Here is a 12619-nt window from a genome sequence, read left to right as displayed (position 1 = left end):
TTCTGGCTTGCTAATTATTTACAGAAATCCTTTGTTAGAAATAGTGTAAAGTATTTTTCTTACAGTCTTAAATAATGAATTTAAGCCATGTGCAGAATCTAGCTGTGGACATCTTAGGACCATCACTATTTGTTAAAATTAATAGAATTTTTAAAGACAATTATTTCAAATGTACAGTTTTGTCAGAAAACAAGGACAGGATGTGACGAAGAGCGAAGGTTGGGAGAGAGGAATGAGATGCAGGCTTGGGGCTCTGATGGCCGGCCAGCGGCCGGCCTCGACCCCAGAGCCCGCCTTCCTAACACCTTGCGACAAACCGCTAAAAACCGGGGGCAGCGAGGCTCCGCTGGGGGGCGGGGCGGAGCGACCGGAAGTCCTGCCACGCGGAAGTGTGACTTCTCCTTGGTGGGAAACGGGCACGGCGTCGTAGTAGGCGGGTGGAAAACGGTGGGCGCTCTACGCGCCGCGACTTGAGGTTAAAGGCTACGGCCTCCGCTCCCGGCGCTTCTGGGTCCTGACTTCGCCGCGCCTCGGAACCTGTTGGTTGGTTGCCAGGTGTGGAAGGCGGGCTGCGGCAGGCAGGCCCGGTCAGCCCTCTCAGAGGCCGCGCTGCGAACGCCCCGCTGCGCCCTCCCTAACCGGCTCTCGTGAGGTAATGCATTGAGCTGGCGGGAAGGGGCTTTGCGGAGTAGGCAGCCGACCCAGCTGCAGTCCCCACAGCAGCTGGCAGGGGAAAAATTGTCGCGTATCGTGTAGTCTAGGCGTCGAAAGAGCCTGGCAGTTTCCGACCCTGACTGTACTCCAGAGTCCCGAGCGCCTTTCCAGGTGATTGTTCTGTTTGGAAGGCGTGGGAACCACTGGTGAATTATCTCAGATCGTGGGCGGGACCGCGTGTTCCGCATCACCTGAACGCGGGGCACATTACATTGGCTGATTTTCGGGCCTACCTGCTGCTGATGAATGGTCTGTGGTGGGGCTGGGTTCGCGCCTTTGACTAGCGCCCCAGTCCCTCGCAGGAATTGGAGAACCCTGGTCGAAGAAGCGCCTGAGCGACCACCTGTGCTCTGCAAATGTTCTTTCAGCTCTGTAGGTGAGCCACGCTGTGGTATTAATGAGCGCAGAAGGAAGAAACGGTGGAGTTAGCTTTCCCTTGGAAATACCGTGTGGAACGGGGATGAGGATTAATGCGAAACAGCTGCTCCGCTCCACTTAGCATGTTAATGTTGCAGAGTGAACAGACTCCTGGTATCCTCAGCTTTTTTGGACCCGAGTGACTGTTATTTCTCCATTTCTTTAATGTGACAAAGTTTATATTACATGTACTTACGTAATGGCCCTTTCTCCCTGGTCTCTCCTACTTTAGAGGAAGGTTTCCACTGTGTTATGGGTCCAAGCTGGGTATCCGCTGTCAACAACTTAGTGGCATTTTTTAGCCCTGCCAGCATTACACAGAAAGATGTAATTTATCTTTCTGGGCGATACTAAGATTTCAAAAAGCTTTTCAGGTCAGCATTTTCTAGGCCAGGAAAAAGGGTAATGTTCAGTTAGTTTTCTTGTTTGAATTTGAGTTAACAGTACTGTTCTGGGGAATAGTTACAAGGAAAACCTGTAAATGGGATAGTTTCTTCCTGTTACCTGGAAAAGTCCATATTTTTTTCTTGTGAGAATACAGTAAATAATTTTGAAATCTTGCTGTTCATTATAGTTTGTATCTATTTGCTGATAAGGCAGATGCTTTTGTTCTTGGGAATAGACTATAATTTTATAATTATCAGTCCCTTGAAAGTTAGTAACTTTTGCTGTGGATGTTTTGAAGCACTTAGCTAATAAATAGATGACTTGTATTAATGATACTACTAGGTCTTTAGCAAACTTTATCTAATATTACTGTGCATAGTAACCGTTAGAAAACAGTATATGAAAGACAAAATGGAATAGAAGGTAGTGTATATTGTCACTTTCAATTTCAAGACATTTAAATTTTGAATTACCCCTCTTTATTTGAAATATATCTTTTAAAATAGTTATATTAAAAAGCAAAACAGATTGGTTAATTAAAACAAATAGCCCTTAAACTCCACATATGATAAAGTAGTCCATTTTTTAAGTCTGTTTTTTAATTATTTTCTTTTGCCAGATCTTTACCTACTTGTTCAAAGGTAATGCACATTTACACATTAGAGAGTTTAATAGAGGATAAGAGTATAGGGACTGACCTTAGATTTTTTTTGATTCCCATTCCAGCTCTGGCACTTACTATCAGTTTGAATTTGGGCAAATTGTGTACCCTCTCCTCATCTGTGTAAAGTTGTAAAGACTAAAAACATAATATTTATAAAGTTTATGGAACAGAGCCTACCTTATGATAGCACTTGCCTAACGTTATAAACTCTCATTATAAAAATGGGAAAAATAGAAAACAGTGGAATAAAACACTATAGAACCACCAGCTGAAGACAAGTGTTAGCATTTGCTGTTTTCTGTCTAGCTTTATTTTATGTTTGCCTCTACTTAATTGGGATCATGTTGTAGATAAAAGTTTGAGTCTTGCTCTTTTTGATTGATGTTGTAATATATGCATTTTTGCTTGCTATTAAACATTTCCAGTAAACATCAGTATGCTGGTAACAATATTGTGTGGATGAACTATAACATACCTAACCATTCCTCTTGTAACAGAATATTAGGTTAAAAAATGGCAAAACATTTGTGTAGTACTGTATAAAAAAATTCTCACATTTATTAATTTTTTCTTAGGAATTTCATTTTGAGAGTGAGAATGAAAAGGATAAGTATCTTCCTTTAACCATGTAATGTTGGAGTAAAGAATTTTAGAGTTCTATAAAGCCTGATTTATTGCCCTAAAAGTTAATTGGGATCTGATATATTTTTTCTAAATAATCCGTTTAGCATTTTACAGTGAAACATCTGAGAGGCTATGTCAGGGTTGCTAGTTATTTTTTAAATTCTTCTAACAAGTGCTAAATACACAATGATTTAAGGTTAACAGTGGAATACTACATTGTAAAAACGTGGGTTATTAGAAAACTTTTAGTATGAAGCTTACTTAGCTTGTGAAGAGAAATGTAATTCTAAAGTGTGTGTGTGTGTGTGTGTGTGTGTGTGTGTGTGTGTGTGTGTGTGTGTGTGTTTTGAACTTTTGATTCATGGAATCTGAATCTGAAATGAAATGAAAACTTACAGGAAAGAAAGTAAGGAAATAGAGCCAGAAGAGGATCAAATAGAGTTGACCAGCCATTCACATATTTACTTAATAAAATGTGTTGAATGCCTGTAGTACTTAAGAGTGCCAGATGCATAAATGTATGTCTTCAAATTTAATTCTTGTACCAACTCTGTGAAATAGAGGTTTCCTATTTTATAGATGAGGAAACTGAGCCTCAGAGAACTTAAACTGTGAACATCCTGTCTCATACATCTAGTAAGTTTTCAGATTTGATCCCTGCTCTTCTGGCCTCTGGAAAACTATTCTTTCCTTATCTCTTTACATTTATAATTCTAGAGTTCTCAAAATTGATTGAAGTTGAGAAAATACCTTTACCTTACAGTTGAAATATACAGAAAAAGAGTACAGACAAGCATGGAAAGTGAGGACACAAAGAAAATACAAGGTGAGAAGTTCATAGATCATATATCTGGAATTAGCTTTATAATATATTTGTGAGATGTGCTGCAGATTTTCTGACAGGATCCAGGAAATGAAAAAATCATTCAGGAGTTTTACATAGGTATTTATTGTATACCTAGTCTATGCCTGTCACTCTGACTTCAGGAACTGAAATTCTAATGAGAAAAAGCATACTCATAATTAGAATACCATATGATAGCTGATTTTATGGAAGTATATAGAGAACAATGGAAACCTGAGAGAACCATCATCAAAGTATGCCTGGAGGTACAGATTTCAGAGTTGTCTTCAGAAAGATGAAATTAAATCCATGTATGTGGAGGAGATTAATGAGAGAGGAAATGAGGAAATAGTAAAAGAGAAAAGGATGGGAAATAGTGTTCTTTAATGCACACCATACATAAGGGTTTTGCTCAGGAAGAGAGCCCTAAAAAAAAAGATGGAGAAACATTTCAGAAAGGTGAATGGAGAGTCAGGAATGGGCTATTTTGGAAATCAGCCTTAGGAGAATGCCTCATGAAAATGATTTGAGAGCATCAGTGTCAAATGTCCACAGATGATGACTGAATTCTTCAATGGATTTTGCATTTAGGTCATTTGTTTTATAAACAGCAAATTTAATAGATTTCAGCCATATTGCAGAGACAGTATGATTATTCTTCTTAAAAACTTGATTATGCTAAGTGAACTAAGAGAAAGACATACACAATATGAGTTCACTTATATGTGGAATCTAAAAAACAAAACCAGACTCAGATTCAGGACAGACCGATGGTTGCCAGAAGAGTTGGATGGGTGGGGTTGATGTATGGGCAAAATGGATGAAGGGGATCAAGAGCCACAAACTCTCATTTATACAATAAATAACTTGTGGGCATTTATGTACAGCATAGGGAATATGGTCAATATTATATTAACTTTGTATAGTGACAGATGGTAATTAGACTGTTACGGTGATGATTTCACAATGTATAGGAACATCAGATCACTATGTTACACACCTGAAATGAGTATGATATTGTACTTCAGTTATAGTTCAATTAAATAAAAAGCTTGACTGAAGACAAATGGCGGTAGCTACAAGGAGGTTGTAATGTTAAGGGAAACTTAAAAGAGGCCTAGAGATAAGAGAATATATGAAGAAGGAATGGGGATACCAGAGGAAAAGATTGAAGAAATTGGAAAAATGGGGATAATTTTAGATGCCCCTCTCAGACCACTTATCACACTGTAGGAATTACACACATCTTTCTCTGTTCCATCACCAGATTGTGAGTTTCTTGGAATCAGAATCCCCATCTGGTACAGAGTGAATGCATAGTAGACATTCAGTAAAGATGTGTTAAATGAGTAGATTTTTTAAAACGTCATGTACCTATAGTAGTGCCTTTTGACTTACATGTGAGAGAAATCCAACTCAAACTAATTTAAGTAAAAAAGGAAATGTATCAGTTATACAATTGGGAAACCTAGAACTATCAAGAAGAGGTCTCCAAAGAAACTGACAAGATGGAGGAGGGAAATCATTCTGGGCAGGGAAAAATTCCCACTGAACATAGTCACTGCAGGGTCCCAGAACATGGGTGAATGGATTAACCATGAGCAGGAAGGGAGCTAGATACCTGTTCTGATACTGTAGAGGAAGAGATAAGAATGGGCGTAGCTGTAGATATTCTGTAGGCATTCTATGTTGTGGAAAGTGTTTCAGGAATTCTGTGAGGCCTAACATCTGTGTCTTTTTGACTGAGGGCTTATCCTGGCATTTGCAATCTGCTTTGACCAGAGAGCAAGGCAAACCAGAGATGCCAGATAATTAATGGCCCTTTCCCTGGGAACAGCCCTAAAAAGTGACTGATGGGAGTTGATGGACAGGTACTCTTCACCCTTTGGCTGGGATGATCCTGAGACACATGGCTCTATCTTGGCTCCTAGAGTTTCCTAGTAGGCTTAAGCTCCAGTTACCCATAATAATAATTTGCTTCTCTCTGCCTTCCCTTTCCTATTGCATCTTTTCAAAAAGCTTTGTGCACTCAAATCCTGGTCTCTAGGTCTAGTTCCAGGGAAATCCAAATTAAAACATAAAGTGAAAGCGAGGGGATGTGGGACTGGGTTGGAGGTTAGAAGAGAGTCGAAGATTGGAATAGCAGTTGAGGAAAATGGGATAGGAAGCAGAAAGGAATGGGGGAGATACAGCTGACCTCATGGGATTGCTGAGTAAAGTTGGAGGATGTAACTTGGAATGCATACCAAATATTTGTAAATGCATAATTGCTTGTTTTTGTTTTTCCTTTAAAGAGCAGAGAGAGGAAAGTGTTTTTGAGTCATGTTTAGGATCATAGGACATGGCTAGTGGAAGGACAGAGGATCCAAGGAATCCTAGCAAATAATGGCTGAAGTGAAGAATCATGGGATCTGGGATGAATAGGGAAGAAGTGAATCTAGAAGACTTGGAGAACAGGAGATTAGAGATTTTTGAGGTCAAGGAGTAAATACAGGAATAAGAAAGTGAGACAGTTGAAAGAATTAGGGGTCATGACTCCGAAAGTGAAATACCAGTGTTGAAAATATCACTGGTAGAGCTGCTCTGATTAATGACAGGGGTCCAAAATTTGGCCTTGGACATGAATAGCCAAATTTACATACAGTTTGAAATATGGAAAGGAGAAAAAATGTCTCTTTCCCAGCATCCATATCAATCACCCAAAAGAATTGTGATTGGAGTCACTTTGGTCATTTGCGAAGCATACCAATAATTTGTTTTCTTAATATGTAGTAAGTTTATTAAGATATAATTGACATATCACACAGTTCACCCATTTAATGTATACAATTCAGTTGTTTTTAGTATATTCACAGCATTGTGTAACCATCACCACAATCAATTTTAGGACATTTTCATCACCTCCAAAGAAGCCCTGTATCCTTTAGCAGTCATCTCTGCCCCAACCCTAGGCAACCACTAATATGTTTTCTGTCTCTAGATTTGTCTGTTCTGGGCATTTCATATAAATGGAATCCTACAGTATGTGGGCTTTTGTGACTGGCAGCTTTCACTTAGCATAATATTTTCAAGGATCATCTATGTTGTATTAGTATCTTCATTTCTTTTTTGTTGATGAATAGTATTCCATTGAGTGGATATATCATATTTTATATATTCATTCAAGAGTTAAGGACATTTGATTCTACTGTTTGTTTATTATGAGTAATGCTGCTATTAACATTCATATACAAGTTTTTGTGTGGACATGTTTTCATTTCTCTTGGGCTGTATCTAGGAATGGAAGTGCCAAGTCTATGGGAAATTTATGTTTAACCTCAGGAACTACTACACTGTTCGCTAAAGTGGCTATACCATTTTACATTCCTACAACAATGTATAAGGGCTCTAGTTTCTTGAAATCTTTGATTAACACTTGTTATAATCTATCTTTTTTATTATAGCCATCCTAGTGCATGTGAAGTGGAATCTTGTGGCTTTGGTTTGCATTTCCCTAATGACTAATGATGTTGATATACTTATTGACTGTTTATATATCTTCTTTGGAGAAATGTCTATTCAAATCCTTTGTATGCTTTTTAATTGGATTGTCTTTTTTTTTATTATTGAGTTTTAAGAGTTCTTTATACATTCTGAACACAAGCCCCTTACTGGGTACATAATTTGTAGGTATAGTTCTCTAATCTGTGAGTTGTCTTTTCACATTCTTGATGATATCTTTTGAAGCCCCCAAATTTCAGTTTTAAGTCCAGTTTATCTAATTTTCTTCTATTGCTTGTGCTTTTGGTATTGTACACACTTCAATTTGTGTTTGCTTGTTCATTTTCTTCAGGAATTACTGAAAGAACTAGGTTGCATAGCCTGGAAAAGATAAACTAAGTTGTAGATGTCAGTAGGTGTTTGGCTAGAAAGGAAGGGATTATAATAAGAAATACCAAAGTATGAGAAGGGAGTACACAGGGAATAGAGGAGTGCATAAAGAAGTTTCTTGGACTTTTCAGTTGTGCCTAGAATTGAAAATCACCATGCCCCATCAAAATTACTGTTTGGGATATTGTTGAGTGGCTTATTGATATCCATACAGTCAAACTAAACTTCTTACAGTTTCTTTTTTGTTAAATTTGCATCTCCTTTATTACAGCTAAGATTTTTTCCAGCTTTATTGAGATATAATTGACATAAAACATTGTCTAAATTCAAGGTTTACTACATAACAATTTGATACACATACACATTGGGAAGTGATAACCACAGTAAGGTCCATTAGTACCTCTGTCACCTCACATGATTACCTATTTGTGTGTGTGGCATGGTGAGAACTCTGAAGATCTGCTCTCAGCAACTTGTAAGTATACAATGTGGTATTGTTAACTTCAGTAACAATGCTGTCATTAAATTCCCCAGAACTCTTTTTTAACTTCTTTTATTTTTATTAAGGTATCATTGAAATACACTCTTATGAAGGTTTCCCAAGAAAAACAATGTGGTTGCTACATTCACACTTATTATCGAGTCCCACCCCACACCCCATTGCAGTCACTGTCCATCATTATAGTAAGATGCCACAGAGTCCCTACTTGTCTTCTCCATGCTAAACTGTGACCCCCCACATACTATGAGCACTAATCATTATACCCCTCAGTCCTCTTCTCCCTCCCTCCCCACCTGCTCTCCCCCACCCCTCCCCTTTGGTAACTGTTAGTCCTTTCTTTTTTTTTTTTTTTGAAATTCTTTAATTTTTAAAATTTTGGTATCATTAATCTACAATTACATGAGCAACATTATGGTTACTAGACTCCCCCCATTATTTTATTTTCTGGTTTTTTTATTTTGATATCATTAATGTACTTGAACAAAATTATGGTTACTAGACTCCCGCCATTATCAAGTCCCCCCCACATACCCCATTACAGTCACTGTCCATCAGTGTAGTAAGATGCCATAGAATCATTACTTCTCTTCTCTGTATATACTGCCTTTCCCGTGTCTCTCCACCTACATTATGTGTGCTAATCATAATGCCCCATTTTCCCCCTTATCCCTCCCTCCCTTCCCACCTACCCTCCCCAATCCCTTTCCCCTTGGTAACTGTTAGTTCATTCTTGGGTTCTGTGAGTCTGCTGCTGTTTTGTTCCTTCAGTTTTTTCTTTGTTCTTTGAGTCCACAGATGAGTGAAATGATTTGATACTTGTCTCTCTTTGCCTAGCTTATTTCACTGAGCATAATACTCAATAGCTCCATCCATGTTGTTGCAATGGTAGGATTTGTTTCTTCTTATGGTTGAATAATATTCCATTGTGTATATGTATCACATCTTCTTTATCCATTCATCTACTGATGGACGTTTAGGTTGCTTCCATTTCTTGGCTATTGTAAATAGTGAGCAGTAAACATAGGAATTCATATGTCTTTTTCAAACTGGGCTCCTGCATTCTTAGGGTAAATTCCTAGGAGTGGAATTCCTGGGTCAAATGGTATTTCTATTTTTAGTTTTTTGAGGAACCTCCATACTGCTTTCCACAATGGTTGAACTAGTTTACATTCCCACCAGCAGTGTAGGAGGGTTGCCCTTTCTCCACATCCTCACCAACATTTGTTGTTGTTTGTCTTTTGGTTGTTGGTCATCCTAACTGGAGTGAGGTGATATCTTATTGTGGTTTTAATCTGCATTTCTCTGATGATTAGGGGTGTGGAGCATCTTTTCATGTGCCTGTTGTCCATCTGAATTTCTTCTTTGGAGAAGTGTCTATTCAGCTCCTCTGCCCATTTTTTAATTGGCTTATTTGCTTTCTGTTTGTCAAAGTGCATGAGCTCTGTATATAATTTGAATGTCAACCCCTTATCAGATATTAGACTCCCCCCATTATCAAGTCACAACCACATACCCCATTACAGTTGCTGTCCATCAGCGTAGTAAGATGCTATAGATTCACTACTTGTCTTCTCTATGCTGTACTGCCTTCCCTGTGCCCCCTACCTACATTATGTGTGCTAATTGTAATGCCCCCTTTTCCCCTTATTCCTCCCTTCCCACCCACCCTCCCCAGTCCCTTTCCCTTTGGAAACTGTTAGTCCATTCTTGGGTTCTGTGAGTCTGCTGCTATTTTGTTTCCTTAGTTTTTGCTTTGTTCTTAAACTGCACAGATGAGTGAAATCATTTCATACTTGTCTTTCTCTACCTGGCTTATTTCACTGAGCGTAATACCCTCTAGCTCCATCCATGTTGTTACAAATTGTAGTATTTATTTTCTTGTTATGGCTGAATAATACTCTATTGTATATATGTACCACATCTTTATCCATTCATCTACTGATTGACACTTAGGTTGCTTCCATTTCTTGGCTATTGTAAATAATGCTGCGATAAACATAGGGGTACATATGTCTTTTTCAAACTGGGCTCCTGCATTCTTAGGATAAATTCCTAGGTAAAATTCCTGGGTCAAATGGTATTTCTATTTTTAGTTTTTTGAGGAACCTCCATACTGCTTTCCATAATAGTTGAACTAGTTTATATTCCTACCAGCAGTGTAGGAGGGTTCCCCTTTCTCCACATCCTTGCCAACATTTGTTGTCTGTCTTTTGGATGGTGGCCATCCTAGGTGGTGTGAGGTGATATCTCATTGTGGTTTTAATTTGCATTTCTCTGATGATTAGCAATGTTGACCATCTTTTCATGTGTCTTTTGGTCATCTGAATTTCTTCTTTAGAAAAGTGTCTGTTAAGATCCTCTGCCCATTTTTTAATTGGCTTATTTGCTTTTTGTTTGTTGACATGCATGAGCTCTTTATATATTTTGGATGTCAACCCCTTATCAGATATGTCATTTATTAATACATTCTCCCATACCGTAGGATGCCTTTTTCAACTGATGGTGTCCTGTGCTGTTCAGAAGGTTTTTAATTTGATATAGTCCCACTTATTCATTTTTGCTTTTGTTTCCCTAGCCTGGGGAGATATGTTCATGAAGAAGTTGCTCATGTTTATGTCCAACAGAGTTTTGCCTGTGTTTTCTCCTAAGAGTTTTGTGGTTTCATGACTTACATTCAGGTCTTTGATCCATTTCGAGTTTACTTTTGTGTATGGAGTTAGGCAGTAATCCAATTTCATTCTCTTACATGTAGCTGTCCAGTTTTGCCAACACCAGTTGTTGAAGAGGCTGTCATTTCCCCATTGTGTATCCATGGCTCCTTTATCATATATTAATTGACCATATGTGCTTGGGTTAATATCTGGAGTCTCTCTTCTGTTGCACTCATTTATGGGTCTGTTCTTGTGCCAGTACCAAATTGTCTTGATTACGGTGGCTTTTTAGTAGAGCTTGATGTTTGGAAGCGAGATCCTGCTTTATTCTTCCTTCTCAGGATTGCTTTGGCTATTTGGGGTCTTTTATGGTTCCATATGAATTTCTGAACCATTTGTTCCAGTTCACTGAAGAATGCTGTTGGTATTTTGATAGGGATTGCATTGAACTGTAGATTGCTTTAGGCAGGATGGAGGCCATTTTGACAATATTAATTCTGCCTGTCCAAGAGTATGGGATGAATTTCCATTTATTAGTATCATCTTTAATTTCTCTTAAGAGTGTCTTGTAGTTTTCAGGGTATAGTCTTTCACTTCCTTCATTAGGTTTATTCCTAGGTATTTTATTCTTTTTGATCCTCTGCTCATTTTTTAATTGGATGATTTGCTTTTTGTTTGTTGAGGTGTGTGAGCTCTTTGTATATTTTGGATGTCAACCCCTTATTGGATAGGTCATTTATGAATACATTCTCCCATACTGTATTATGCCTTTTTGTTTTACTGGTGGTGTCCTTTGCTGTACAGAAGCTTTTTAGTTTGATATAGTCCCACTTGTTCATTTTCACTTTTGTTTCCCTTGCCCGTGGAGATATGTTCATGAAGAAGTTGTTCATGTTTATATTTAAGAGAGTTTTGCCTGTTTTCTTCTAAGAATTTTATGGTTTCATGACTTACATTCAGGTCTTTGATCCATTTCGAGTTTATTTTTGTGTATGGGGTTAGACAGTGATCCAGTTTCATTCTCTTACATGTAGCTGTCCAGTTTGTCAACACCAGCTGTTGAAGAGACTGTCATTTCCCCATTGTGTATTCATGGCTCCTTTATCATATATTAATTGACCACATGTGTTTCATTTAATATCTGGACTCTGTCTTCTGTTGCACTGCTTGCTCTATGGCTCTGTTCTTGTGCCAGTACCAAATTGTCTTGATTAATGTGACTTTGTAGTAGAGCTTGAAGTTGGGAAGCGAGATTCCCCCTCCTTTATTCTTCCTTATCAGGATTGCTTTGGCTGTTCAGTGTCTTTTGTGTTTCCATATGAATTTTAGAATTATTTGTTCCAGTTCGTTGAAGAACCCTGTAGGTATTTTGATAGAGATTGCATTGCATCTGTATATTGCATTAGGCAGGATGACCATTTTGACAATATTAATCCTTCCTACCCAAGAGCTTGGGATGAATTTCCATTTGTTGGTGTCCTCTTTAATTTCTCTTAAGAGTGTCTTGTAGTTTTCAGGGTATAGGTCTTTCACCTCCTTGGTTAGGTTTATTCCTAGGTATTTTATTCTTTTTGATGCAATTGTGAATGGAATTGTTTTCCTGATTTCTCTTTCTGCTAGTTCATCGTTAGTGTATAGGAATGCAGTAGATTTGTGTATTAATTTTGTATTCTGCAACTTTGCTGAATTCAGATGTTATGTTTAGTAGTTTTGGAGTGGATTCTTTAGGGATTTTTATGTACAGTATCATGTCATCTGCAAACAGGGATGTTTTAACTTCTTCCTTGCTAATGGATGCCTTCTATTTCTTTGTATTGTCTGATTGCCGTGGCTAGGACCTCCAGTACTATGTTGAATAAAAGTGGGAGAGTGGGCATCCTTGTCTTGTTCCCAATCTTAGAGGAAGAGCTTTCAGCTTCTCACTGTTAAGGATGGTGTTGGCTCCA

The 12619-nt window shown here is 38.3% G+C and overlaps 1 protein-coding gene across 7 annotated transcripts in view; it reads left to right on the top strand.

Moving 5' to 3' along the window:
• Positions 1–20: 20 nt before the first annotated feature.
• TERB1 (telomere repeat binding bouquet formation protein 1) overlaps positions 21–12619 on the top strand; it is a 91589-nt gene continuing 78990 nt past the window's right edge. For 4 of the 7 annotated variants that reach the window (XM_073226873.1, XM_073226868.1, XM_073226874.1 and 1 more), the window contains exons 1-2: positions 21–652; positions 3524–3632. In XM_073226873.1, coding sequence (XP_073082974.1) covers positions 3602–3632 — 31 coding nt within the window. In that variant the 5' untranslated portion in view covers positions 21–652; positions 3524–3601. Of the gene's footprint in view, positions 653–3385; positions 3443–3523; positions 3633–12619 lie in introns of all 7 variants that reach the window. The other 3 variants (XM_073226870.1, XM_073226869.1, XM_073226871.1) reach the window with 3 other exon arrangements.

Source organism: Manis javanica, chromosome 17, assembly GCF_040802235.1.
Source record: "Manis javanica isolate MJ-LG chromosome 17, MJ_LKY, whole genome shotgun sequence".
NCBI lineage: Eukaryota > Metazoa > Chordata > Mammalia > Pholidota > Manidae > Manis > Manis javanica.
This window is presented reverse-complemented; position numbering and strand designations above follow the sequence as displayed.